Genomic DNA, 26,503 nt, shown 5'->3' on the forward strand with positions numbered 1-26,503 from the left:
CCCGCGTCCCCTGCATCGGCAGGCGGACTCTCAACCACTGCGCCGCCAGGGAAGCCCAGTATTAATATTTTTGAGACCTCTTAGAAATCATTGTTGATTCTCAGAGTTCACTGTATTTCCCACGAATTCCTAATCTTCTTGCTTTTGTGTGTGTTCATTCATTTGTAGAATATAAATGGTATTCGCACAGAGGAGGTGGCTGCCATGAGCAAGGGGCCATCTACCAACCCTGACTCTGAATGGGAGGGCCCCAAGCATTCAGTAATTCCTAGTAAGAGCCAAATGACTACCCCGTTGGAGTCTCCACAAAACTTTGACTTTGGCTCCCTCTCCATAAGCAGCAAGGAGACGGAAGAGAAGGATCAGGGGGCAACTGGCTATCTTGATATTAAGGAAATGTCGAGAGGTCCAAGTGGGGAATGTGTAGGAGTGGAGGAACAGGCCAGTGCCTTAAAGTCCTCAATATCACCAGCTTCCTCTCAGCTGCAACTTGCTGAAAAAAAAGCAGAGAGTAGTGAAGAACATTTTATACCAGGAGAGCCTGTTGGAGAGCAAAATGGATCATTTCTTGACTCTCGTGTGGGTAACCAGTTCCCCACCCTCATTCGAAGTTTCCAGGTAGTAACTGATTCAATCGTGCAGACCTAATGACTCACTTTGGGAGAGGGCCAGAATCTATTCTGTGGAGGAGGTGGTGGTGGTGGCAGTGGTGAGGGTAGTAGCCTCTTGGCTTTTTTTCAAAATCACAGAATAAAATTGAAGTCCTTGATTACTACAAAGAAATTTATTCAGAGTCACTAACACCAAGGCTAGAAATGCTCTCTCCCCTGTTGACTTAACAAAACTCTCGGGGGTAAACTCCAGCTGTTTATGAAGCTGGTGTAAGTATGTTCCTCTTTTCCTTGCTCAAGTATGGGCTGTGTAAAGAGGTGAATTTCTGAGACTTCTGTGATGAGGAGCCCTCAGTGTTCTGAGACCCTGCTCAAAAAATTCAAATACTCTTAATTACAAGGGGTAACTGACTTTTTAAATAAGGAGTCAGGCCCCAAATAATTTTTTGTGTATTGCAGCCACATAGCGCAGCCCACCACTCCCACTGACCCCGCTCACGGGAGCTTCCATGATTGTAGGTACTAATCTCCTATGCTAAGGTGGATGGCCATAATTAACTTTACCACAATCAAATGGTAGTTTTAGGGTGATTTATAGTCTTGGAGAAGGTGAGCTGATGGCCAAGAAACCTTTGGTATTTCGCTCATGTTCATTCTTCTGAAATTCTGAGATTAATCACCAGGTGGTGGTAGAACTGATTATTTTCTCTCCAGTTTTCCAAATACTGTTTCTTTTCAATAACTCCAAAGTGAATGTCTGACATTGATTTGAAAGAAGTTAATGAATTCCAGGGTAATGTGTTCCGATGCCACTGCTATTTCATGTACCATTTGTACATAGGGGAGGAAATGTGGCTGATTTTCTTAATTTTAATGGTACAGTCACAAGGACAAACAAAAGTGAGTGCTATTTGGCAAGTAGTTTTATATTCAAATTCTGAAGGTCAGTCTGAAGTGTTTTATATCACCAATCGTAACTGTCTGATATCATAGCTTTCCATTAAGCATATGAAAGTGATTATGGTAATGCTGTTCTTTAATATCTTTCATGATTTAACACCTTGTCAGGGCTACTTTGGAATAGTGTCCAAGTCTTGGGCAAAGATTGAGCTAGCCCTTTGCTTGATTAGAGCAATCACTTTGATCAGCTCAATGTCAGAAGGTTAGTTCTCCACAGCCTTCAGAAGACTCCGGTAACTCTGTTTCTTTACTGCTTCACAGCCTCCCCTGGTGAAGACTCAGACCGTCACCATCTCAGACACTGCCAGTGCTGTGAAAAGTGAAATTCCAACCAAAGACGTCCCTATAGTCCACACTGAGACCAAGACCATCACTTATGAGGCTGCCCAGGTAGGACACAGTTTGATGTTTCAGAACCAAAGACTACAGTAAACATGATAAATAACCTTTCTTCACAAGGTTGCTAATCACTTGCTGCAAATAATGCTAGGCTTTTCTGGGGCAGTTCTTTTCAGAAGAGATTACTGATCTCAAGATGTCCCAAAATACTTTTTCAAAAGCAACATTATCTTGGATCTGATTGCTTATATCCACCCAATTCAGTTAGGGAAAGCAGTCTAATGTAATGGTTGATAACATGGGCTTTGGGTCAAACAAACCTGAGTTCAGGTCCCAGCTTTTTAAAAAATTTATCTAATTAATTAATTTATTTTTGGCTGTGTTGGGTCTTCATTGCTGTGCGCGGGCCCTCTATAGTTGTGGTGAACAGGGGCCCCTCCTTGCCGTGGTGCGCAGGCCTCTCATTGCGGTGGCCTCTCTCGTTGCGGAGCACAGGCTCTAGACGTGTGGACTTCAGTAGTTGTAGCACGTGGGCTCAGTAGTTGTGGCTCGCGGGATTAGTTGCTCCGCAGCATGTGGAATATTCCTGGATCAGGGCAGCATGTGGGATCTTCCCGGAGCAGGGCTCGAACCCATGTCCCCTGCATTGGCAGGTGGATTCTTAACCACTGTGCCACCAGAGAAGCCCCAGGTCCCAGCTTCTTCATTTGCTAACTTAAACAAGTGGTTGAACGTCTGTGAGCCCTGATGCCCCCCCCACCTCCACCTGCATGATGTTAGTATCTACTTAATGATTCTGTTGTAAAGCTTATATAAAATACAGTACTGTATGGAATCAACTTGAGCACCACGCCTGAAAGTGTAAATAAGAAACAGCTATAATAATTATAATCAATTTATTACAATTAAATTTAAGATCATGTAAGAATTTAGTACTTAAAATTTTTGTTTACTTCCTACTTTTAGTAATATTTCTCCTTCATTGTTAGTAATTTGAATGAGCTTGGGTTGCTTGTGTTGAGTTGTTTTTCTTTTTTTTTTTAATATATATATATATATATATATATATATATATATTTTTTTTTTCTTATTAGTCATCCATTTTATACACATCAGTCTATACATGTCAATCCCAATTTCCCAGTTCATCATACCACCACCCCCACCCTATGCCGCTTTCCCCTCTTGGTGTCCATATGTTTTTTTCTCTACTTCTGTGTCTCAATTTCTGCTCTGCAAACCAGTTCATCTGTACCATTTTCTAGGTTCCACATATATGCGTTAATATACGATATTTGTTTTTCTCTTTCTGACTTATTTCACTCTGTATGACAGTCTCTAGATGCATCCACGTCTCAACAATGACCCAATTTCATTCCTTTTTATTGCTGAGTAATATTCCATTGTGTATATGTACCACATCTTTTTTTTTTTTTTTAACATCTTTATTGGGGTATAATTGCTTTACAATGGTGTGTTAGTTTCTGCTTTATAACAGAGTGAGTCAGTTATACGTATATATATGTTCCCATATCTCTTCCCTCTTTGTCTCCCTCCCTCCCACCCTCCCTATCCCACCCCTCCAGACAGCCACAAAGAACCGAGCCGGTTTCCCTGTGCCATGCGGCTGCTTCCCACTGGCTATCTACCTTACGTTTGTTAGTATATATATGTCCATGTCTCTCTCTCGCCCTAACACACCTCACCCTTCCCCCTCCCCATATCCTCAAGTCTGTTCTCCAGTAGGTCTCTGTCTTTATTCCTGTTTTACCCCTAGGTTCTTCATAACATTTTTTTTTCTTAAATTCCATATATATGTGTTAGCATACGGTATTTGTCCTTCTCTTTCTGACTTACTTCACTCTGTATGACAGACTCTAGATCTATCCACCTCATTACAAATAGCTCAATTTCGTTTCTTTTTATGGCTGAGTAATATTCCATTGTATATATGTGCCACACCTTCTTTATCCATTCGTCTGTCGATGGGCATTTAGGTTGCTTCCGTGACCTGCCTATTGTAAATAGTGCTGCAATGAACATTGGGGTGCATGTGTCTTTTTGAATCATGGTCTTCTCTGGGTATATGCCCAGTAGTGGGATTGCTGGGTCATATGGTAATTCTATTTTTAGTTCTTTAAGGAACCTCCATACCGTTCTCCATAGTGGCTGTATTAATTTACATTCCCACCAACAGTGCAAGAGGGTTCCCTTCTCTCCACACCCTCTCCAGCATTTGTGGTTTGTAGATTTCTGATGATGCCCATTCTAACTGGTGTGAGGTGATACCTCATTGTAGTTTTGATTTGCGTTTCTCTAATAATTAGTGATGTTGAGCAGCTTTTCATGTGCTTCTTGGCCATCTCTATGTCTTTGGGAAATGTCTATTGAGGTCTTCTGCCCATTTTTGGATGGGTTGTTTGTTTTTTTAATTTTGAGCTGTATGAGCTGTTTATATATTTTGGAGATTAACCCTTTGTCTGTTGATTCGTTTGCAAATATTTTCTCCCATTCTGAGGGTTGTCTTTTCGTCTTGTTTATGGTTTCCTTTGCTGTGCAAAAGTTTTTAAGTTTCATTAGTTCCCACTTGTTTATTTTTGTTTTTATTTCCATTACTCTAGGAGGTGAATCAAAAAAGGTCTTGCTGTGATTTATGTCAAAGTGTCTTCTTCCTATGTTTTCCTCTAAGAGTTTTATAGTGCCCGGTCTTACATTTAGGTCTCTAATCCATTTTGAGTTTATTTTTGTGTACGGTGTTAGGGAGCATTCTAATTTCATTCTTTAACATGTAGCTGTCCAGTTTTCCCAGCACCACTTATTGAAGAGACTGTCTTTTCTCCACTGTATATCCTTGCCTCCTTTGTCACAGATTAGTTGTCCATAGATGCGTAGGTTTATCTCTGGGCTTTTATCCTGTTCGATTGATCTATATTTCTGTTTTTGTGCCAGTACCATATTGTCTTGATTACAGTAGTTTTGTTGTACAGTCTGAAGTCAGGGAGTCTGATTCCTCTAGCTCCATTTTTTTCCCTGAAGACTGCTTTGGCTATTCAGGGTCGTTTGTGTCTCCATACAAATTTTAAGATTTTTTGTTCTAGTTCTGTAAAAAATGCCATTGGTAATTTGATAGGGATTGCATTGAATCTGTAGGTTGCTTTGGGTAGTATAGTCATTTTCATAATATTGATTCTTCCAATCCAAGAACATGGTATATCTCGCCATCTGTTGGTATCATCTTTAATTTCTTTCATCAGTGTCATAGTTTTCTGCATACAGGTCTTTTGTCTCCCTAGGTAGGTTTATTCCTGGGTATTTTATTCTTTTGGTTGCAATGGTAAATGGGAGTGTTTCCTTAATTTCTCTTTCAGATTTTTCATCATTAGTATATAGGAATGCAAGAGATTTCTGTGCATTAATTTTGTATTCTGCAGCATTACCAAATTCATTGATTAGCTCTAGTAGTTTTCTGGTGGCATCTTTAGGATTCTTTATCTGCAAACAGTGACAGTTTTACTTCTTCTTTTCCAATTTGTATTCCTTTTATTTCTTTTTTCTTCTCTGATTGCTGTGGCTAGGACTTCCAAATATGTTGAATAATAGTGGTGAGAGTGGACATCCTTGTCTTGTTCCTGATCTTAAAGGAAATGCTTTCAGTTTTTCACCATTGAGAATGCTGTTTGCTGTGGGTTTGTCATATATGGCCTTTATTATGTTGAAGTACGTTCCCCCTATGTCCACTTTCTGGAGAGTTTAAATGGGTGTTGAATTTTGTCAAAAGCTTTTACTGCATCTATTGATATGATCTTATGGTTTTTATTCTTCAGTTTGTTACTATGGTGTATCACATTGATTGATTTGCATATATTGAAGAATCCTTGCATCCCTGGGATAAATCCCACTTGATCATCGTGTATGATCCTTTTAATGTGTTGTTGGATTCTGTTTGCTAGTATTTTGTTGAGGACTTTTGCATCTATATTCATCAGTGATATTGGTCTGTAATTTTCTTTTTTTGTAGTATCTTTCTGGTTTTGGTATCAGAGTGATGGTGGCCTCATAGAATGAGTTTTTGTGAGTTTTCCTTCCTCTGCAGTGTTTTGGAAGAGTTTAAGAAGGATGGGTGTTAGCTCTTCTCTAAATGTTTGATAGAATTCACCTGTGAAGCCATCTGGTCCTGGACTTTTGTTTGTTGGAAGATTTTTAATCACAGTTTCAATTTCATTACTTGTGATTGGTCTGTTCATATTTTCTATTTCTTCCTGGTTCAGTCTTGGAAGGTTATACCTTTCTAAGAATTTGTCCATTTCTTCCAGGTTGTCCATTTTATTGGCATAGAGTTGCTTGTAGTAGTCTCTTAGGATGCTTTGTATTTCTGCGGTGTCTGTTGTAACTTCTCCTTTTTCATTTCTAATTTTATTGATTTGAGTCCTCTCCCTCTTTTTCTTGATGAGTCTGGCTAATGGTTTATCAATTTTGTTTATCTTCTCAAAGAACCAGCTTTTAGTTTTATTGATCTTTGCTATTGTTTTCTTTGTTTCTATTTCATTTATTTCTGCTCTGATCTTTATGATTTCTTTCCTTCTGCTAACTTTGGGTTTTGTTTGTTCTTCTTTCTCTAGTTCCTTTAGGTGTAAGGTTAGATTGTTTATTTGAGATTTTTCTTGTTTCTTGAGGTGGGCTTGTATTGCTATAAACTTCCCTCTTAGAACTGCTTTTGCTGCATCCCATAGGTTTTGGATCATCGTGTTTTCATTGTCATTTGTCTCTAGGTATTTTTTGATTTCCTCTTTGATTTCTTCAGTGATCTCTTGGTTATTTAGTAACGTATTGTTTAGCCTCCATGTGTTTGTGTTTTTTACGTTTTTTTCCCTGTAATTGATTTCTAATCTCATAGCGTTGTGGTCAGAAAAGATGCTTGATATGATTTCAATTTTCTTAAATTTACTGAGGCTTGATTTGTGACCCAAGATGTGATCTATCCTGGAGAATGTTCCGTGTGCACTTGAGAAGAAAGTGTAATCTGCTGTTTTTGGATGGAATGTCCTATAAATATCAATTAAATCTATCTGGTCTATTGTGTCATTTAAAGCTTGTGTTTCCTTATTAATTTTCTGTTTGGATGATCTGTCCATTGGTGTAAGTGAGGTGTTAAAGTCCCCCACTATTATTGTGTTACTGTCGATTTCCTCTTTTATAGCTGTTAGCAGTTGCCTTATGTATTGAGGTGCTCCTATGTTGGGTGCATATATATTTATAATTGTTATATCTTCTTCTTGGATTGATCCCTTGATCATTATGTAGTGTCCTTCCTTGTCTCTTGTAACATTCTTTATTTTAAAGTCTATTTTATCTGATATGAGTATTGCTACTCCAGCTTTCTTTTGATTTCCATTTGCATGGAATATCTTTTTCCATCCCCTTACAGTCTGTATGTGTCCCTATGTCTGAAGTGGGTGTCTTGTAGGCAGCATATATATGGGTCTTGTTTTTGTATCCATTCAGCAAGCCTGTGTCTTTTGGTTGGAGCATTTAATCCATTCATGTTTAAGGTAATTATCAATATGCATGTTACTATTACCATTTTCTTAATTGTTTGGGGGCTTTTTTTGTAGGTCCTTTTCTTCTCTTGTGTTTCCCACTTAGAGAAGTTCCTTTAGCATTTGTTGTAGAGCTGGTTTGGTGGTGCTGAATTCTCTTAGCTTTTGCTTGTGTGTAAAGGTTTTGATTCCTCCATAGAATGTGAACGAGATCCTTGCTGGGTAGAGTAATCTTGGTTGTAGGTTCTTCCCTTTCATCACTTTAAGTATATCATGCCACTCCCTTCTGGCTTGTAGAGTTTCTGCTGAGAAATCAGCTGTTAACCTTATGGGAGTTCACTTGTATGTTATTTATCGTTTTTCCCTTGCTGCTTTCAATAATTTTTCTTTGTCTTTAATTTTTGCCAATTTGATTACTATGTGTCTTGGCGTGTTTCTCCTTGGGTTTATCCTGTGTGGGACTCTCTGCACTTCCTGGACTTGGGTAGCTATTTCCTTTCCCAAGTTAGGGAAGTTTTCAACTATAATCTCTTGAAATATTTTCTCGGGTCCTTTCTCTCTCTCTTCTCGGGACTCTCTGCACTTCCTGGACTTGGGTAGCTATTTCCTTTCCCAAGTTAGGGAAGTTTTCAACTATAATCTCTTGAAATATTTTCTCGGGTCCTTTCTCTCTCTCTTCTCCTTCTGGGATCCCTATAATGCGAATATTGTTGCGTTTAATGTTGTCTCAGAGGTCTCTTAGGCTGTCTTCATTTCTTTTCATTCTTTTTTCTTTATTCTGTTCCACAGCAGTGAATTCCACCATTCTGTCTTCCAGGTCACTTATCCGTTCTTCTGCCTCAGTTATTCTGCTATTGATTCCTTCTGGTGTAGTGTTCATTTCAATTATTGTATTGTTCATCTCTGTTTGTTTGTTCTTTAATTCTTCTGGATCTTTATTAAACATTTCTTGCATCTTCTCTATCTTTGCCTCCATTCTTTTTCCAAGGTCCTGGATCATCTTCACTATCATTATTCTGAATTCTTTTTCTGCAAGATTGCCTATCTCCATTTCATTTAGTTGTTCTTCTGGGGTTTTATCTTATTCCTTCATCTGGAACATAGCCCTCTGCCTTTTCATCTTGTCTATCTTTCTGTGAATGTGGCTTTTGTCCCACAGGTTGCGGGATTGTTGTTCTTCTTGCTTCTGCTGCCTGCCCTCTGAGTTGTTTTTCTTTTCTTTCTTATTCACAGATGCCAAAATTGAGAGAAACTTTTCCTTCTATAAACTGAGCTGTTAATTCATTACTGCAACAAATATTTGTTGAGCATTTATACGTTAGGCCAAAGCAGTGTACAGGGTGGACACAGGCCCTATGCTCTGGAACTGACATTCTAGTCAGGAGAGACAGGCAATAAAACACATAAATGTATGAATTTCAGACAGTGATAAGTGCTATAAAGAAATTAAATAGGATCAAGAGTTAGACAATGTGGAATAACATGAAAAGTTGCTATTTTGGGGCTAGAATAGTCACGAAAATCCTCTCTGAGAAAGTGACATTTTAGCTGAAGCCTGCATGATGGGAAGGAGACAGCTACATGGAGCTCTGGCTGGGTGTTTTCACATTGAATCCTTTCAGTTAATCCTCACATCACCGTAAACTGGATGATGATATCCACCTTTAGGAAGCAGTGTAACTTGCCAATTAAAAGCACTTACTTTGCAATTAGACAAGTAGAATTTGTATCCTAGCTCAACCATGTACTAGCTGGATAACTTTAAACAAATCGCTCATCTCTGTAAGCCTCTGTTTCCTGTGTGTAAAATGGGGATAATACTACATACCACTGCAAGATTTGAGGGAGGATGAAGTGAAATGATGTCAGTAAAGCTTTTGGTGCGTTCATAGACATTCAGTTAACGTTAGTATACTTCCCGTGTCTCTCTCTTGTGGTCTAGAATGTAGAATTTGAGTTTGGTAAATAATGAGAGGTTGCTTCAAGTTTTCTGGCAGTGGTGATAAAGTGGCCTAATTAAAGCAGTGGTTTTGGAAGATGGTTCCTAAAGCTGTATGCTGCACCTATTAAAGGAGAGGCTGCCTAGAGACAGGAATACGGCTACGGGAAGTCTGGAGGGTTGCTTGTGAAGAACTGAGGTGTAGCCTGAGGAAACAAGAAGAAAGAGCTGCGTCAGGAGAGACAGTGATGGATGAACAGGACTTGGCAGTGAAGCGGACTACAAAGGAAGTCTGGGGACATTCCTTTAAGATTGTGCACACAATGAGCCAGGGATGTTTAGAAAAAAAGTACTGGCAGATGGGAGGGAACCCTTTAAGTTGTCACTACCATGGAAACAACCTAACTGTCTATCAGTAGGGAACATGTTTGTAAATTATGGTACATCCAATTAAGGCAATTCTGTGCAGCCATTAAAAAAAGCTTCTGATGGGAATAATCTACGTGATAAATCGGTAAATGAAAAACTGCAGTGCAATATGGTATAAATAATATGCTACTGTTTATGGGAGGGAAAAGGGTTGTATGTACAGCTATGTATGAATTGGCTTATATGTGAATATACTAACTCTGAATGGGTACTTAGAAAAACAAAAACAAAAACAAAAAACCACCAGTGGTGGCCTGGGATGCAGAGGCCTGGGATGCAGGCTGTGGTTAGCAGTGGGAGGGAGACCAACATTTCATTGATCTCCATTTTAAAGATTTAAAACTTTGTAGCATGTGCATATCAAAAAAAAATGTTTTTAATAGTTCAAAATAAATTATTAAAAAAGTTGTTAGGGCCATCCTGACCACAGAAGCCCATGTTTGGTTTGAGTATAGCCCCTACAAAAAAGGGAAAGGCAGCAGTCATTTTTAAATATCCTAGCATGTAAGAGAAATACAGAGGCATTATGAAGTACCAGATAAAGCATGTGGGCTTTGGAGTTAGAGAGACCTGGATCTTCATTCCAACACTTGCTAGTTTCATGACCTTCAGCAAGTCACTTAACCTCTGAGCCTTAGCTTTCTCTTCTGAAAAATACCTTCTTAAGGTCACTGAGATAAAGATAATATTTGCCTGGCACATAGTGGCTATTCCAAAATGGTAGATATTATATTGTTATACATCTAAGACAGTCAGCCAAGATACAAATTACTTCTTATTGACTAGACAGTGGAGTATAGTGAGGAAAAGTATTGACTTTGGAATTAGATTTCCTGGGTTTGAACCTGCTCCATCACTTACTAGTGTGCAGTCAAGTTACTGAATCACTGTGTGCCTCAGTTGTAAAATGAGGCTAATAATAGTTGTACCTCATAGGGTTGTTGAGAGGAATAAATGAGTTGATGTACATAAAATGTGAGTTTCACAATGTGCATTTCAAATTAAGTTGACACTACCATGGAAACAATCTAAATGTCCATCAATAGGGAGCAGGTTAAATAAATTATAGTACATCCCATTAAGGTAATGCTTTACAGTTATTTTTAAAAGCTTCTGCTGGGAATATCTACGTGATAAACTGGTAAATGAAAAAGCTCAGTGCAGTATGCTGTAAATAATTTGTAGAAAAAAGTGCCTGGCACATAATAAGCACCAGATAATTATTTGCTATTATTATTATTTATTTACTATCATTATTTCTTTTTGTGTTTTTATTATCTTTCCAGACAAGTAAACCTGAGAACCTTTTTTTTTTTTTTTTTTGCTGTACTCAGGCCTCTCACTGTTGTGGCCTCTCCCATTGCGGAGCACAGGCTCTGGACGCGCAGGCTTAGCGGCCATGGCTCACGGGCCTAGCCGCTCCGCTGCATGTGGGATCTTCCCGGACCGGGGCATGAGCCCGTGTCCCCTGCATCGGCAGGCGGACTCTCAACCACTGCGCCACCAGGGAAGCCCAAGAGTTCAATTTTTTTTGTTTTTGACAAATGCATCTACCTGTGTAACCAAGACACATTTGGGTTCAGAACATTTTTCATCACTCCTGAAACTTTCTTCATAGCCTTTGCCAGTCCATCCCTATCCCAGTCTAGGCAGCCACTGCTCTGATTTCTGTTATCATAGCTTAGTTTTACCTATTCTTGGACTTCATATAAATGGAAGTATACAGTCATACCCTTTTGTGTCTGAACATGTATTTCAGATTCATCCATGTTATATGAATCCATAGTTCACTGTTTTTTATTGTTGAGTAGTATTCCATTGTATGAATATACCGCAGTTTGTTTATCCTTTCATTTGTTGATGGACAGTTGAGTTGATTCCAGTTGGGGGCAAATATGGATAAAGCTGCTTTAAACATTCATGTGCAAGTCTTTCTGTGGACATATGTTTTCACTTACCTTGGGTAAACACCTAAGAGTGGAACTGCTGTGTCATAGGATAAAGGGATGGTTAACTTTATAAGCAACAGTACCATTTTGAGAAAACACTGGTAAGAAAAGAGCCCCCATGTGGGAAGAGTGTTAAGTTGGAAATCATAACAATGTCTCCTCCCTCTTCCACCTTCTTCAGAGACAGAAAAGGAGGAGGAAGGGGATGGGCGGGAGGTAGAAAAAAATAGATTCTTAGGTTTAGTAGAGGAGGAGCTTTTCAAAAAGGTTTAGCCCTTTTGGCACGCAAATTCTTTTTTTTTTTTTTTTTTTGGATTAAAAAAATTGTTATTGAAGTATAGTTGATTTACAATGTTGTGTTTCGGTGTACAGCAAAGTGATTCAGTTACACATACATGTATATATCTGTTCTTTAGATTCTTTTCCATTATAGGTTATTACAAGATATTGAGTATAGTTCCCTATGCTATACAGTAAGTCCTTGTTGGTTATTTTATATATAATAGTGTGTATATTTTAATCCCAAACTCCTAATTTATCCCTCCCCCCAACGCTTTCCCCTTTGGTAGCCATAAGTTTGTTTTCTATGTCTGTGAGCCTATTTCTGTTTTGTGAATAAGTTCATTTGTATCATTTTTTTAGATTCCACATATAAGTGATATCATATGGTATGTGTCTTTTCCTGTCTGACTTGCTTCACTTGATAATCTCTACCTCCGTCCATGTTGCTACAAATGGCATTATTTCATTCTTTTTAATGGTTAATAGTCCATTGTGTATATACTGGCACACAAATTCTTAGTAACAACTTATAATGTACTTTTATTTCTAAAATCTCTTTTGATCTTCACAGCAGTGCTACAGTGGAGGCAGAGCACATCTTACAGGGTAGCCTGTTATAAAAATGAGAAAACTAAAGCTCAGAAAAGTCAGAATGACTTGCCCAAGGTTCCACAGCCAACCACTGTCTGAGCTGGGACCTGAGCCCCAGTCTTCAGACAGGAAGTCTTTGCCCTCAGTCCTAGTTCAAGCACTTATTAGCATAGAACCTTGGCAAATTATTATTTTTTAAGGTTTCTTTTTATTTTATTTAATTAATTAATTTACTTTTACTTTTTTGGCTGCATTGGGTCTTAGTTGTGGCACACTGGAACTTTTGTTGCAGCACATGGGCTTCTCTCTAGTTGTGGTGTGCAGGCTCCAGGGCACATGGGCTCTGTAGTTTGTTGCACGTGGGCTCTCTAGTTGAGGTGCACGAGCTCAGTAGTTGTGGCGCGTGGGCTTAGTTGCCCTGTGGCATGTGGGATCTTAGTTCCCTGACCAGGGATCAAACCCGCATCCTCTGAATTAGAAGGTGGATTCTTTACCACTGGACCACCAGGGAAATCCCTTTGGAAAATTATTTAACCTCTCTGGACCTCACTTTTCTGAACTATACAGTGAGTATAATAATAGTACCTACTTCAGATACTGAGAGGTGTGATTGAGGTAACAGTTGCATTATGTGCTTGGCATATAGTACAAGTGCAATAAATGTTAGCTGAGTCTGAATCTAAGGTAGATAAATATGTCTGGGCTGAAGAAAGTGTTAGTAAACTAGCCAATAATATGCCTGGTATGAGGGTGACATGTATGAAAGACTTAGGTGACACAATCATGTTCCCTCTCTTTGTTTTGTCCATATTCCTACCTGGAAGTGAATCCAGCCACAGGGACTCTTCTCTTTCCTAATTCTCTTCTCCTTCTGCCCTCCCCACAGTATCTCAAAGTTTTGGCTCAATGACATGTGGCCCTGCTCATAAAAAAGTTGGAGGCCTCTGCTTATAATGCAAATGACTTATATAAAGAGATGGAGAAGGATGGTAACCTAGCACATTGCTTGCTGCAGAATTCTTTATGAAAATAATCGCAATTCTCTAAATGCCCCTCTGAGTCAGTATACAATACCAGTAGTTTTGAGTCCTTGGGCAAATCATTCACTTTCTCTGAGCCTGAGTCTTACCTGGGAGTGCTAATAAGTTTCTGCCTTTTCTATTTATATTCATATGGCTTGTGTAAGCATCAAAAAAGATAAAGTTTTGAAAGCCATTTATGAGCTATAAAATGCTGTATACATGTGCATAGTTATTGTCACTCTTGTTGAACCTGTGGTTACACTCCTGCCTCCTTTTTCTCATCCACTCCTGTCACTGACCCAATGCTGGGGAAACTGGACTTGTCCAACTATTTTAGAAGGAGCTTTGTTCCCAGGGGATTAATTTTATTAATTAAGAGATCACTGTAAGGGAATTGGGTTTTTGCTTTAGAACGTGCAGCTGCAGAGCAAAGCTGCATCTACAACATTTGCCCATGAGGTTTCCCGAGAGGCATGGTGATGAGTTGTGTCTCCTTCTGCAGACTGACGACAGCAACGGGGACTTGGACCCAGGAGTCTTGCTGACAGCTCAGACCATCACATCTGAGACCACCAGCAGCACCACCACAACTCAAATTACCAAGGTAACAGACAGCTAGAAATTCCTTCTGAAATGCAGGGGCATGCCAAGCTTGCTGCCTCTCTGCAAGAACCCTGGTCCATAAGCAAGGGTTTTCAGCTTCTTCCCTACTGAGCCAAATTTTTCCCAGTGTCCAGGGTGGAAAGGCCGTGTTGCTTTCCCCAGCAATAAACCCAGGGAGACCCTGAGCATCCCTGTCTACTTCGTGGTCTCATTAAAGTCACATGTGGTTGTTCTCTTTACACATTCGTCTGTCTCCCTGGTCAGTGAGTCCCCTGTTTGGCTGTGGAGGTCAGCCTAAAAATTCAGTTTAAAAAGTCAGACGCAGAGTTCGCGTCTCGCCACAACTAGGGCGCCTGCCGAATGCTGGTGCGGGACCCCGATGCCCTAGGAGATGGGAAGAACCCCCAAGCGAACCGGTAGGATGTGGGGAGACTGAGCGGGGAGGAGAAGTGGAGGCTGGCCAGGACCAGCGCCCCTCAGGGGTGGCTGAGCAGGGGGAGGGGTTCCGATGCCTGGAGGGACCCTCGGGGGCTCAGGTCAGCGGGGAGCATGCCCAGCGTTTCCCCTGCCCAATGGACCGGAGAAGGCTGCCTGGCTCTCGGGCGGGTCCTACGCCCTCAGAGGTCCCCTCTGGGCTGGAAAAGGCCCTGGGGTCGTAGGAGGGAGGCCAGGAGAGGCAGGCGGGAGGGGCCCTCCAGGACCGGAGGGGAGGAAAGGAGCGAAGGGCGTTTGCCCCGCCCACTCGAGCCCAGGAAGCCAGGGGGGTTCACTGCCCTCTGAGACCAGAAGCAGGAGGCAGGGGGCAAGGGGCCCCTTCTGTTCTGTTGAGCCTAGGCCTCACCACGCCTCCCTCCTTCCCAGGGCCTTTTCCAGCCCTGTGGGTCCTAAGCATAGGCCCCACCCACCACCCAAACCTCGCCCCTGCTTAGGCCCGCCCTCCACAGCCAAGGCCTTTTTCCACTTTTTTTTTTTCTCCTCTTTTTTACTATTGTGGTTCTGTTTTACCTTCCAGTTGTTGTTTCATCTATATTTTTATTTTTATTTTTTTTCTAACATATCTGTTAGTTTCCTCATCTAATTTTATTTTTTACTTTGTTATTGTTCTCCTTTTTTTTTGGCCGCCTGGCATGGGCTTGCGGGATCTTGGTTCACGAGCCAGGGGTCGGGCTGAAGTTCCTGCGGTGGGAGCTCTGAGTCCAAACTACTGGACTAACAGAGAGCCTCAGACCCCAGGGAACATTCATCAGAATGAGGTCTCCCTGAGGTCCTCATCTCAGCACCAAGACCCAGCTCTACCCAACAGCCTACAAACTCCAGTGTTGGAAGCCTCAGTCCAAACAACCAGTAAGACAGGAACACAACCCCACTCATAAAAAAAAGAAAATAAAAAATAAGACAGCAGGGCTTCCCTGGTGGCGCAGTGGTTGAGAGTCCACCTGCCAATGCAGGGGGCATGGGTTCGTGCCCCAGTCTGGGAGGATCCCGCATGCCGCGGAGTGGCTGGGCCCATGGGCCATGGCTGCTGAGCCTGCGCGTCTGGAGCTTGTGCTCCGCAATGGGAGAGGCCACAGCAGTGAGAGGCCCGCGCACCACTTAAAAAAAAAAAAATGAGACAGCAAAAAAATATGTCACAGATGAAGGAGCAAGGTAAAAACCTACAAGACCAAATAAATGAAGAGAAAATAGGCAATCTACCTGAAAAAGAAATCAGAGTAATGATAGTAAAGATGATCCAGAATGTCGGAAATAGAATGGAGGCACGGATTGAGAAAATACAAGAAATGTTTAACAAAGATCTGGAAGAACTAAAGAACAAACAAACAGATGAACAACACAATAACTGAGATGAAAAATACACTAGAAGGAATCAATAACAGAATAACTGAGGCAGAAGAATGAATAAGTGAGCTGGAAGACAGAATGGTGGAAATAACTGCCGAGGAGCAGAATAAAGAAAAAAGAATGAAAAGAATTGAAGACAGTCTCAGAGACCTCTGGGACAACACTAAATGCACCAACATTTGAATTATAGGGGTCCCAGAAGAAGAAGAGAAATAGAAAGGGTCTGAGAAAATATTTCAAGAGATTATAGTGGAAAACTTCTCTAACATAGGAAAGGAAATTGTCACCCAAATCCAGGAAGCACAGAGTCCCATACAGGATAAACCATAGGAGAAACACACCAAGACACATATTAATCAAACTAACAAAAATTAAATTCAAAGAAAAAATATTAAAAGCAGCAAGGGAAAAACCAAAAATAACCCACAAAGGAATCCCCATTAGGTTATCAGCTGATTTTTCAGCAGAAACTCTGCAGGCCAGAAGGGAGTGGCAGGATATATTTAAAGTGATGAAAGAGAAAAACCTACAACCAAGATTACTCTACCCAGCAAGTATCTCATTCAGATTCAAGGGAGAAATCAAAAGCTTTTCAGACAAGCAAAAGCTAAGAGAATTCAGCACCACCAAATCAGCTTTACAACAAATGCTACAGAGACTTCCCTAGGTGGGAAACACAAGAGAAGAAAAGGACCCACAAAAACAAACCCCAGACAATTAAGAAAATGGTAATAGGAGGCTTCCCTGGTGGTGCAGTGGTTAAGAATCTGCCTGACAACGCAGGGAATGCGGGTTCAAGCCCTGGTACGGGAAGATCCCACATGCCGCAGAGCAACTAAGCCTGTGTGCCACAACTACTGAGCCTGCATTCTAGGGCCTTTGAGCCACAGCTGCTGAGCCCACGTGCCACAACTACTGAAGGCTGTACACCTAGGGCCCATGCTGTGCAACAAGAGAAGCCACCACAATGAGAAGCCTGTTGACACAATTAGAGAAAGCCCGTGCGCAGCAATGAAGACCCAATGCAGCCAAAGATAAATATATAAAATAAATAAATTAAAAAAAGAGAAAATGGTAATAGGAACATACATATTGATAATAACCTTAAATGTAAATGGATTAAATGCCCCACCCAAAAGACACAGACTGGCTGAATGGATACAGAAACAAGACCCATATATATGCTGTCTACAAGAGACCCACTTCAGACCTAGGGACATGTACAGACTGAAAATGAGGAGATGGAAAAAGATATTCCATGCAAATGGAAATCAAAAGAAAGCCGGAGTATCAATACTCGTATCGGATAAAATAGACTTTAAAATAAAGACTGTTGCAAGAGATAAGGAAGGACACAGCATAATGATCAAGGGATCAATCCAAGAAGATGATATAACAATTATAAATGTTTATGCACCCAGCATAGGAGCACCTCAATACATAAGGCAAATGCTAACAACCAGGAAAGTGGAAACAGACAGTAACACAATAATAGTATGGGACTTTAACACCCCACTTACACCAATGGACATATCATCCAAACAGAAAATAACTAAGGAAACACAAGATTTAAATGATACAATAGACCAGGTAGATTTAATTGATATTTATAGAACATTCCACCCGGAAGTGGAAGAGTACACTTTCTTCTCAAGTGCACACGGAACATTCTCCAGGATAGATCACACTGGGTCACAAATCAAGCCTCGGAAAATTTAAGAAAATTGAAATCATATCAAGTATCTTTTCTGACCACAATGCTATGAAATTGGAAATCAACTACAGGGAAAAAAAATGTAAAAACCACAAATACTTGGAGGCTAAAAAATGTGTTACTAAATAACCAAGACATCACTGAAGAAATCAAAGAAGAAATTTAAAAATACATAGAAACAAATGACAATGAAAACACAGTGACCCAAAACCTATGAGATGCAGCAAAAGCAGTTCTAAGAGGGAAGTTTATAGCAATTCAATCTCACCTTAAGAAATAGGAAAATCTCGAATAAATAACCTAACCCTACACTTAAATCAACAAGAGAAAGAAGAACAAAGAAAACCCAGAGTCAGTAGAAGGAAAGAAATCATAAAGATCAGAGCAGAAATAAATGAAATCGAAATGAAGCAAACAGTAGCAAGGATCAATAAAACTGAAAGATGGTTCTTTGAGAAGATAAACAAAATAGATAAACCCTTAGCCAGACTCATCAAGAAAAAGAGGGAGAGGATACAAATCAATAAAATGAGAAATGAAAAAGGAGAAATCACACCACACAATACACACACAGAAATCACACCACAGAAATACAAAGGATTATGAGACTACTACAAACAACTATATGCCAATAAAATTGACAACCACAAAGAAATGGACAAATTCTTAGGTACAATTTTCCAAGACTGAACCAGGAAGAATTAGAATATATAAATAGACCTATCACAAGTAATGAAATTGAAACTGTAATTAAAAATCCTCCAACAAACAAAAGTCCAGGACCAGATGGCTTCACAGCCGAATTCTATCAAACATTTAGAGAAGAGCTAACACCAATCCTTCTCAAACTCTCCAAAAATATTGCAGAGGGAGGAACACTCCCAAATTCGTTCTACGAAGCCACCATCACCCTGAAACCAAAACCAGAAAAAGATATCACAAAAAAAATTACAGACCAATATCACTGATGAACATAGATGCAAAAATCCTGAACAAAATACTAGCAAACAGAATCCAACAACATATTGAAAGGATCATACACCATCATCAAGTGGGATTTATTCCAGGGATGCAAGAATTCTTCAATATACACAAATCAATCAATGTGGTACACCATATTAGCAAATTAAGGAATAAAAACCATATGATCATCTCAATAGATGCAGAAAAAGCTTTTGACAAAATTCAACATCCATTTATGATAAAAACTCTCCAGAAAATGGGAATAGAGGGAAACTACCTCAACATAATAAAGGCCATATACGACAAACCCACAGCAAACATCATTCTCAATGGTGAAAAACTGAAAGAATTTCTACTAAGATAAGGAACATAAAAAAAAAAAAATCAGAAATCTTTGGCATTCCTATACACTAACAAGGAAAAATCAGAAAGAGAAATTAAGGAACAATCCCATTTACCATCGCAACAAAATGAATAAAATGCCTAGGAATAAACCTACCTAAGGAGGTGAAAGACTTGTACTCAGAAAACTATAAAACACTGATGAAAGAAATCAAAGATGACATAAACAGATGGAGAAATATACCATGTTCTTGGATTGGAAGAATCAATATTGTGAAAATGACTATACTACCCAAAGCAATCTACAGATTCAATGCAATCCCCATCAAACTACCAATGGCATTCTTCACAAAATTAGAACAAAAAACTTTACAGTTCGTATGGAGACACAAAGACCCCAAATAGCCAAAGCAATCTTGAGAAAGAAAAACAGAGCTGGAGGAATCAGGCTCCCCAACTTCAAACTAAACTACAAAGCTACAGTAATCAAGACAGTATGGTACTGACACAAAAACAGAAATATAGATCAATGGTACAGGATAGAAAGCCCAGAGATAAACCCACGCACATGTGGTCACCTTATCTTTGACAAAGGAGGCAAGAACATACAACAGAGAAAAGACAGTCTCTTCAATAAGTGGTGCTGGGAAAACTGGACAGCTACATGTAAAAGAGTGAAATTAGAACACTCCCTAATACCATACACAAAAATAAACTCAAAAACAAAACAAACTCCAAATGGATTAAAGACCTAAATGTAAGACCAGACACTATAAAACTCAGAGGAAAACATAGGAAAAACACTCTTTGACATAAACCACAGCAAGATCTTTTTTGACCCACCTCCTAGAGAAATGGAAATAAAAACAAAAATAAACAAATGGGATCTAAGTAAACTTAAAAGCTTTTGCACAGCAAAGGAAACCATAAACAAGACGAAAAGACAACCCTCAGAATAGGAGAAAATATTTGCAAATGAAACAACGGACAAAGGATTAATCTCCTGGGCTTCCCTGGTGGCACAGTGGTTGCGAGTCCGCCTGCCGATGCAGGGGACGCGGGTCCGTGCCCCGGTCTGGGAGGATCCCACATGCCGCGGAGCAGCTGGTCCCGTGAACCATGGCCGCTGAGCCTGCGCATCCGGAGCCTGTGCTCCACAACGGGAGAGGCCACAACAGTGAGAGGCCCGTGTACTGCAAAAAAAAAAAAAGAAAAAGAAAAGAAAGGATTAATCTCCAAAATATACAACCAGCTCATGGAGCTCAATACAAAAAAAACCAAACAATTCAATTAAAAAATAGGTGGAAGACCTAAATAGACATTTCACCAGAGAAGACATACAGATGGCCAAGAGGCACATGAAAAGATGCTCAACATCACTTATTATTAGAGAAATGCAAATCAAGACTACAATGAGGTATTACCTCACACTGGTCAGAATGGCCATTATCAAAAAATCTAGAAACAATAAATGCTGGAACGGGTGTGGTGAAAAGGGAACCCTCCTCCACTGTTGGTCGGAATGTAAATTGAACAACCACAATGGAGAACAGTATGGAGGTTCCTTAATAAACTAAAAAAAAGAACTACCCTATGATCCAGCAGTCCCACTACTGGGCATATACCCTGAGAAAAGCATAATTCAAAAAGAGACACGGGGACTTCCCTGGTGGCGCAGTGGTTAAGAATATGCCTGCCAATGCAGAAGACATGGGTTCAAGCCCTGGTCCAGCAAGATCCCACATCATGGAGCAACTAAGCCCAAGCCTGTGCTCTAGAGTCCCTGAGCCACAACTACTGAACCCATGTGCCACAACTACTGAAGCCCATGTACCTAGAACCCGTGCTCCACAGCAAAAGAAGCCACCGCAATGAGAAGCCCACACACCTCAACAAAGAGTAGCCCCACTCTGTGCAACTAGAGAAAGCCTGAGTGCAGCAACAAAGACCCAATACAGCCAAAAATAAATAAATAAATAAATAACAAAAAAACAGAGACATGTGCCACAGTGTTCACTGAAGCACTATTTACAATAGCCAGAGCATGGAAACAACCTAAATGTCCATCGACAGATGAATGGATAAAGAAGATGTGGCACATATATACAATGGAATGTTAGCCATAAAAAGAAATGAAACTGAGTTATTTGTAGTGAGGTGGATGGACCTAGAGTCTGTCATACAGAGTGAAGTAAGTCAGAAAGTGAAAAAAAATACTGTATGCTAACACATATATATGGAATCTAAAAAAAAAAAAAAATGGTACTGATGAATCTAATGGCAGGGCAGGAATAAAGACATAGACATAGAGAATGGACTTGAGGATGCAGTGGGGGGAGGGGAAGCTGGGGAGAAGTGAGAGTAGCATCAACATATATACACTACCGAATGTAAACTAGTTAGCTAGTGGAAAGCAGCAGCATAGCACAGGGAGATCAGCTCCGTGTTTTGCGATGACCCAGAGGGGTGGGATAGGGAGGGTGGGAGGGATATGGGCATATATGTATGCATATGGCTGATTCACTTTGTTGTACAACAGAAACTAACACAGTATTGTGAAGCAATTATACTCCAATAAAGATCTATTTTAAAAAAAGTCAGTTTAAGGGCAGGTGTTGTTGGCATTATTAAGCAACCATATTTTCCAAGCCAAAAATCAGAACTCAGGGTCTCACAAAGAATTTTTATGTCATGTCCAGGATCAAGGCCATGGGAACTGTAGTTTGGATGCTGAAATCTTGAAATTATTAGAATATTGTTTATGGGGGCAAGAGGGACAAAGTATCTAAAATTGGAACTACTCCCAGAAAATCAGAGACAATCCATGTTTGTGGTAGCACTAGATGAAAAAGCGTTTTCTTGTAAATAAGAAATCTAGATTGTTGACCAAGCTCCATCATCAACACACAGATGACTGGAAGCCAGTTACTTAATATGTCTAGACCATGGTTTCCTCATCTGTGAAGCAGGGAAACCTACCTACCCTGGGGGGATTATTTGAGGGTCTTTTGACATCAGTCATGTGAAGAGGTTTGAAAATAAAGAGTCTAATTTCAAGCTGCATGACATTTTTTGTTCATAGTCTTCTGATTTGTTTGCTTCTTGAAAACAATCAAAATATATAGGAAAAGAGCAAAAAGGAACACCTGTTTTGTTTACTCACAGAAATTCTTTGGTGTTTGGGAGGAAGAAAAAGGTAAAAATAGATAATAGAGAATTATGACTTTCTGTTTAGCTTATTAAAGGTTTTAGCAATACTAAGGAATAGGCGTGTGCTCATTTTAGCAGGTCCAGCCAAGATTTTGAACAAGTGTGTGAGAAAGCTACCCTAATCAGGACCTGGCAGCAGATTAAAATTTGGAGTATAGTTTTCAGACTAATTTCTTGCTGTTGTTTTGTTTTGCTGTTTGGGTTTTTCTTTCTTTCGTTCTCATATGGTCACCTCCCTTTTGTTTCAGACTGTAAAAGGTGGGATTTCAGAGACCCGGATTGAAAAGAGAATTGTGATCACAGGAGACGGCGATATTGACCATGATCAGGTGGGAATGCTGAGATCCTGGGCACGGGAGAGGTTTCTGGGGCAGGATCACTGATGGACACCAAAATTGGCTTGCAAAAGATAACAGCTTACGGGGCTTCCCTGGTGGCGCAGTGGTTGAGAGTCCGCCTGCCGATACAGGGGACACGGGTTCATGCCCCGGTCCGGGGAAGATCCCTCGTGCCACAGAGCACCGAGCCTGCACATCCGGAGCCTGTGCTCCGCAACGGGAGATGCCACAACAGCGAGAGGCCCACGTACTGCAAAAAAAAAAAAAAAAAAAAAAAAGATAGCAGCTTTATCTCCAAGGGGGCTCCTTAGCTAGCTCTTAATCGAGAAGAAGGACAAAGGGAGTCAGATCACTGAGGCCTTGGGGCGGGGGCCGTAGGTTGGAGAAGCTGGGAAGTGTAATGCAAAGAACATGGGCTTTACACTCAAATCCTAGTTCTTACCATATTCTAGCCCTAACTCCCTAGGCCTCTGTTTCCTCATCTATAAGATAGCATCTTCCTTCAAGGTTGTTGTGAGAATCAAGTGAGATACAGATGTACATTGTGGGGCATGTGGTGGGCTCCAAGTAAATAGAGCTGTTGCTGTTCAGGGGATATCATGTACCCAAACCTGTGCTGGAGACAGTAGATGATATCAAACCAAGATGTGGTCTCTACACTCAGAGGGGCGAGCTAGAGGGGACACAGTGTCATGCGCTGGAACTCAGGAGACCTGGAACTTAATTTCTGTCCTAGATCTATCACTAACTTGTTGTATGACCCTGGGCAAATCACTTTACCTCCCATATTTTTTTTTTGTTCTCTACTAAAAGAGAGTAGGTTGATCTAGCTAATTTCTGGGCCCTCTGAGTGCTAAAATTCTATGCTTTTATGTTAATTAGGTGCTAATTGTGTGCTTCGAGCAATTAGCAAATAATAAGGTCAGGATTAATGTTCCCAATTCTCTGCTGGGTGAGGTTAGAACAGTAGAGCTACAGAAAAGCAGGGGTGGAAGAGACTGCATGTAAATGCTTCTGGAATCATTGACAGGAGTGCTGGAGCAATAGTTCTGTGGCCTTTATGCTGATATGCTGAGTGCCTTAAAAAGAAAAAATAGACTGAGTGGCAGTGCTGACAGTTCCCTTGGTAGCAGGGTTGAGACTTACAGCTGAGAACACCGGGCTGAGGGGCCCAGCAACAAGGCTGCCAAAAGCCCAAGTGGGAGGCCTGTCACTGAGAATCCCATGCCGCCATCCCCCAAAGGCTTTGTTGTGCTCTTCCACCTTGGGGTGCTCTGAGCTCGAGGCTCAGCGACTTGCAGCCCAAGAGGAGTAGTCGTGTCATTGTTCTTCTTTGACTTTCCCTCTGCTCCCTTCAGCTTTTCTAAAATGATCAAAACTCCTCCAGATACTAAAATAGGGTCGTCATCCCTTCCACCTCCCTCTGAAACTAAAAAACAGTGTGGCAAAGAGGAAAGTCTGATAGACTTAAGTGAAAATCCCCATTGTGTTATTTACTAGCTGTGAAACGTTAAGCACTTTAACCACTGAACCTCGGTTTCCACGTCTAAAATATGAAATGAAGGATACTGCCTTAATTCATTGAGTTGTTGTGAAGATCAAGTAAATAATAATAAGTAATGTACTTAGGCCAGTATGTGGCATGTCATGGGCCCTCCCACTCTTTCTTCCTTTCTTGTCTCTACTTTAGCCAAAGACATCTCTTCCTTTTTGTAGCATGCTTCGCTATTTTCCTCTCCTGTCCTGAGCTTCCCGGTTACCCTACGCTGAACACAGATTTCACTTTGTTCTTTAGACTCCCTTTCTTGAGTGAATCTTCCCAGAGCCACCCAGGCTGTCACCCCTCAAGGCCCTCCCTGATTCCTTGAAGACAGCTCTAAGCTTTCCCTGTGTCTGTGTTTTTAGTCCAGGAGCCTCCCTAAGCAGGATAGGGTGGGTACGGCCATCATCAGCTTGGCTTAGCCTACATGCTGCTCTGGTTCTGTAGACAGAAAGATTGAACTTCCCAGAGAAATGGTGTCCTATGACTCCTGCCTTTTTCACCAGCCAGGCTGCTTTCTGCCTGATGGACGTTGTTTCTGTCTTTCTCAGGTCCTCGTACAGGCCATCAAGGAGGCAAAGGAGCAGCACCCAGACATGTCAGTGACCAAGGTGGTCGTCCATCAGGAAACCGAGATCTCTGAGGAGTGAGCTCAGGTATGGGCTGTGCTTGTGTAGTGGAGTCATCCCCCCAGAGGTGTCCACACTGGGACTTGATAAACCGAAGGCAGAGGAAGGCTGAGGAGGAGGATGTGAGAGGTCATTAAGTATCTGGCTCCAACTAGAGCAGCTAGGTCTCCTCCTGCCCTCAGCGGTGCCAGCAGTGATGGGGTGGAAGAGATACACCAAGCGTGGATGTAAATCCCACCCACCTCCTGAATCTTCACGCATCCTCCTGCTTCTCCACCTCCCCTCCCCCCACTTCTCCCTGCCGCTCTACTCTCTGCTGTCACAGGTCTCTCTGAGCCTAGACCTGGGAGGGCCAGAGGAGAGGAACAAAACCAAGAAAAGCTGCGCTAGATGTCTGGAAATGAGGGTTTGGGGGATAGGAAAGAAAGGGCTGAAGCTCTGGGGCCAGACTAGAGAGTTGGAAGCAGGATAGCTGCTTTCTGGGAGCCAGGGTTCCAGATAAAGTCATGCCTACAAGTAGTTTACAAGTAACTTGAAGAAGCCATCAATCACCAGGTAGGACGGGGCCCTGTAAAACCGCTCAGGCCCTGATTGTCACTTGTGGCCACAAGAACTTGGAACTGGGACTGGGTAGCTGTCTCCTTTGCGGGATTTTAAAACTTTGCTTCTTTCTTTCCTCTAGGAACTGTCTTACCCTCCCCCCTCCCCCGACTCCCTGCCCATCTCCCGTCCCAGAGAAAACCAGCAGAAAGATAAAGAAGCTAGCCTGCAATAGTCAGACTTCAGACTTTTAAAATGATTGATTCTAAACCACCAGAAAAGCAATTTCATTTTCTATTTGGAGTTTATACCAAGAAAGTCTTCTAGATATCACTGATCCTTTTGAATACATTTTTCTATATTGTGATACCAGAAATTGTTCAACTTTTCACTCTTTGGACTGTTTTTAAAGAGCCTTTTGTTTTTTTATGGGGTGGTTTGTAACCCCTTCAGCCCAGCCTCTCCCCATTTATACTGACAGGGTCCACAGCATTCTTCGGGAAATCCTCCAATGACTCTGTCAGCTGTGTTGGGGGACAGAGCCAGCTTAATGGGGCTTCCCTGCTCCTCCCCTAGTTTATACCCTTTAGATGGCAGCAGAAACTTCATAAACCAGCCCTTTCTCAGAGCCAGTGATGGAACTTTATCAGAATGTCAGGCAGGGCGGCTGCCCTGATCCAGAGACCCCAGGAAGATGTCCCTGTCCCTTTGCTGAGGGTGGTATGGTGAGGCAGAGGCCTCTGCTAAGAATGTAGTATTTTTTTCCTTCCTCTCTCCTGTTCTTTCTTTTTGGAGCTTCTTTAGATCAAAGACATAAGAAGTTGCTTCAGATATATCTGATACTGTGAATGTTTGAACATATCTGTGGCCTTCACCTTCCTGCCCTCCCTCCCCTTTTACCTCATCAGAAGCAGTGGCTCTGCTAAGTGCTCCCCCCACCTCCCATCTCAGGAGAGACCAAAACTCACAGAAAAATAGGCACTTTGGGCCAAAAGCACTGACCGCACATTTTTAGTGTTGATTTGGACAAAGAAAGTTGACGAGATTTTTTTAAAGGTTTTCTAGTTCTGGGAATGTGCACTTCACACAGGGGAGTGGTGGAGTTTACCTCAGTTGGATCCTG

At 41.2% G+C, this 26,503-nt stretch overlaps 1 protein-coding gene across 7 annotated transcripts in view; it reads left to right on the plus strand.

Moving 5' to 3' along the window:
• Window positions 1-26,503, plus strand: part of EPB41 (erythrocyte membrane protein band 4.1) — a 207,941-nt gene extending 181,438 nt beyond the window's left edge. For 4 of the 7 annotated variants that reach the window (XM_007461822.1, XM_007461824.1, XM_007461818.1 and 1 more), the window contains 5 exons: window positions 1,833-1,961; window positions 14,162-14,263; window positions 22,582-22,662; window positions 24,763-24,867; window positions 25,523-26,503. In XM_007461822.1, coding sequence (XP_007461884.1) covers window positions 1,833-1,961; window positions 14,162-14,263; window positions 22,582-22,662; window positions 24,763-24,861 — 411 coding nt within the window. In that variant the 3' untranslated portion in view covers window positions 24,862-24,867; window positions 25,523-26,503. Of the gene's footprint in view, window positions 1-1,832; window positions 1,962-14,161; window positions 14,264-22,581; window positions 22,663-24,762; window positions 24,868-25,522 lie in introns of those variants that run through there. The other 3 variants (XM_007461823.1, XM_007461825.1, XM_007461819.1) reach the window with 3 other exon arrangements.

Source organism: Lipotes vexillifer, unplaced genomic scaffold (genome assembly GCF_000442215.2).
Source record: "Lipotes vexillifer unplaced genomic scaffold, Lipotes_vexillifer_v1.1 scaffold699, whole genome shotgun sequence".
Classification (NCBI taxonomy): Eukaryota; Metazoa; Chordata; class Mammalia; order Artiodactyla; family Lipotidae; genus Lipotes; species Lipotes vexillifer.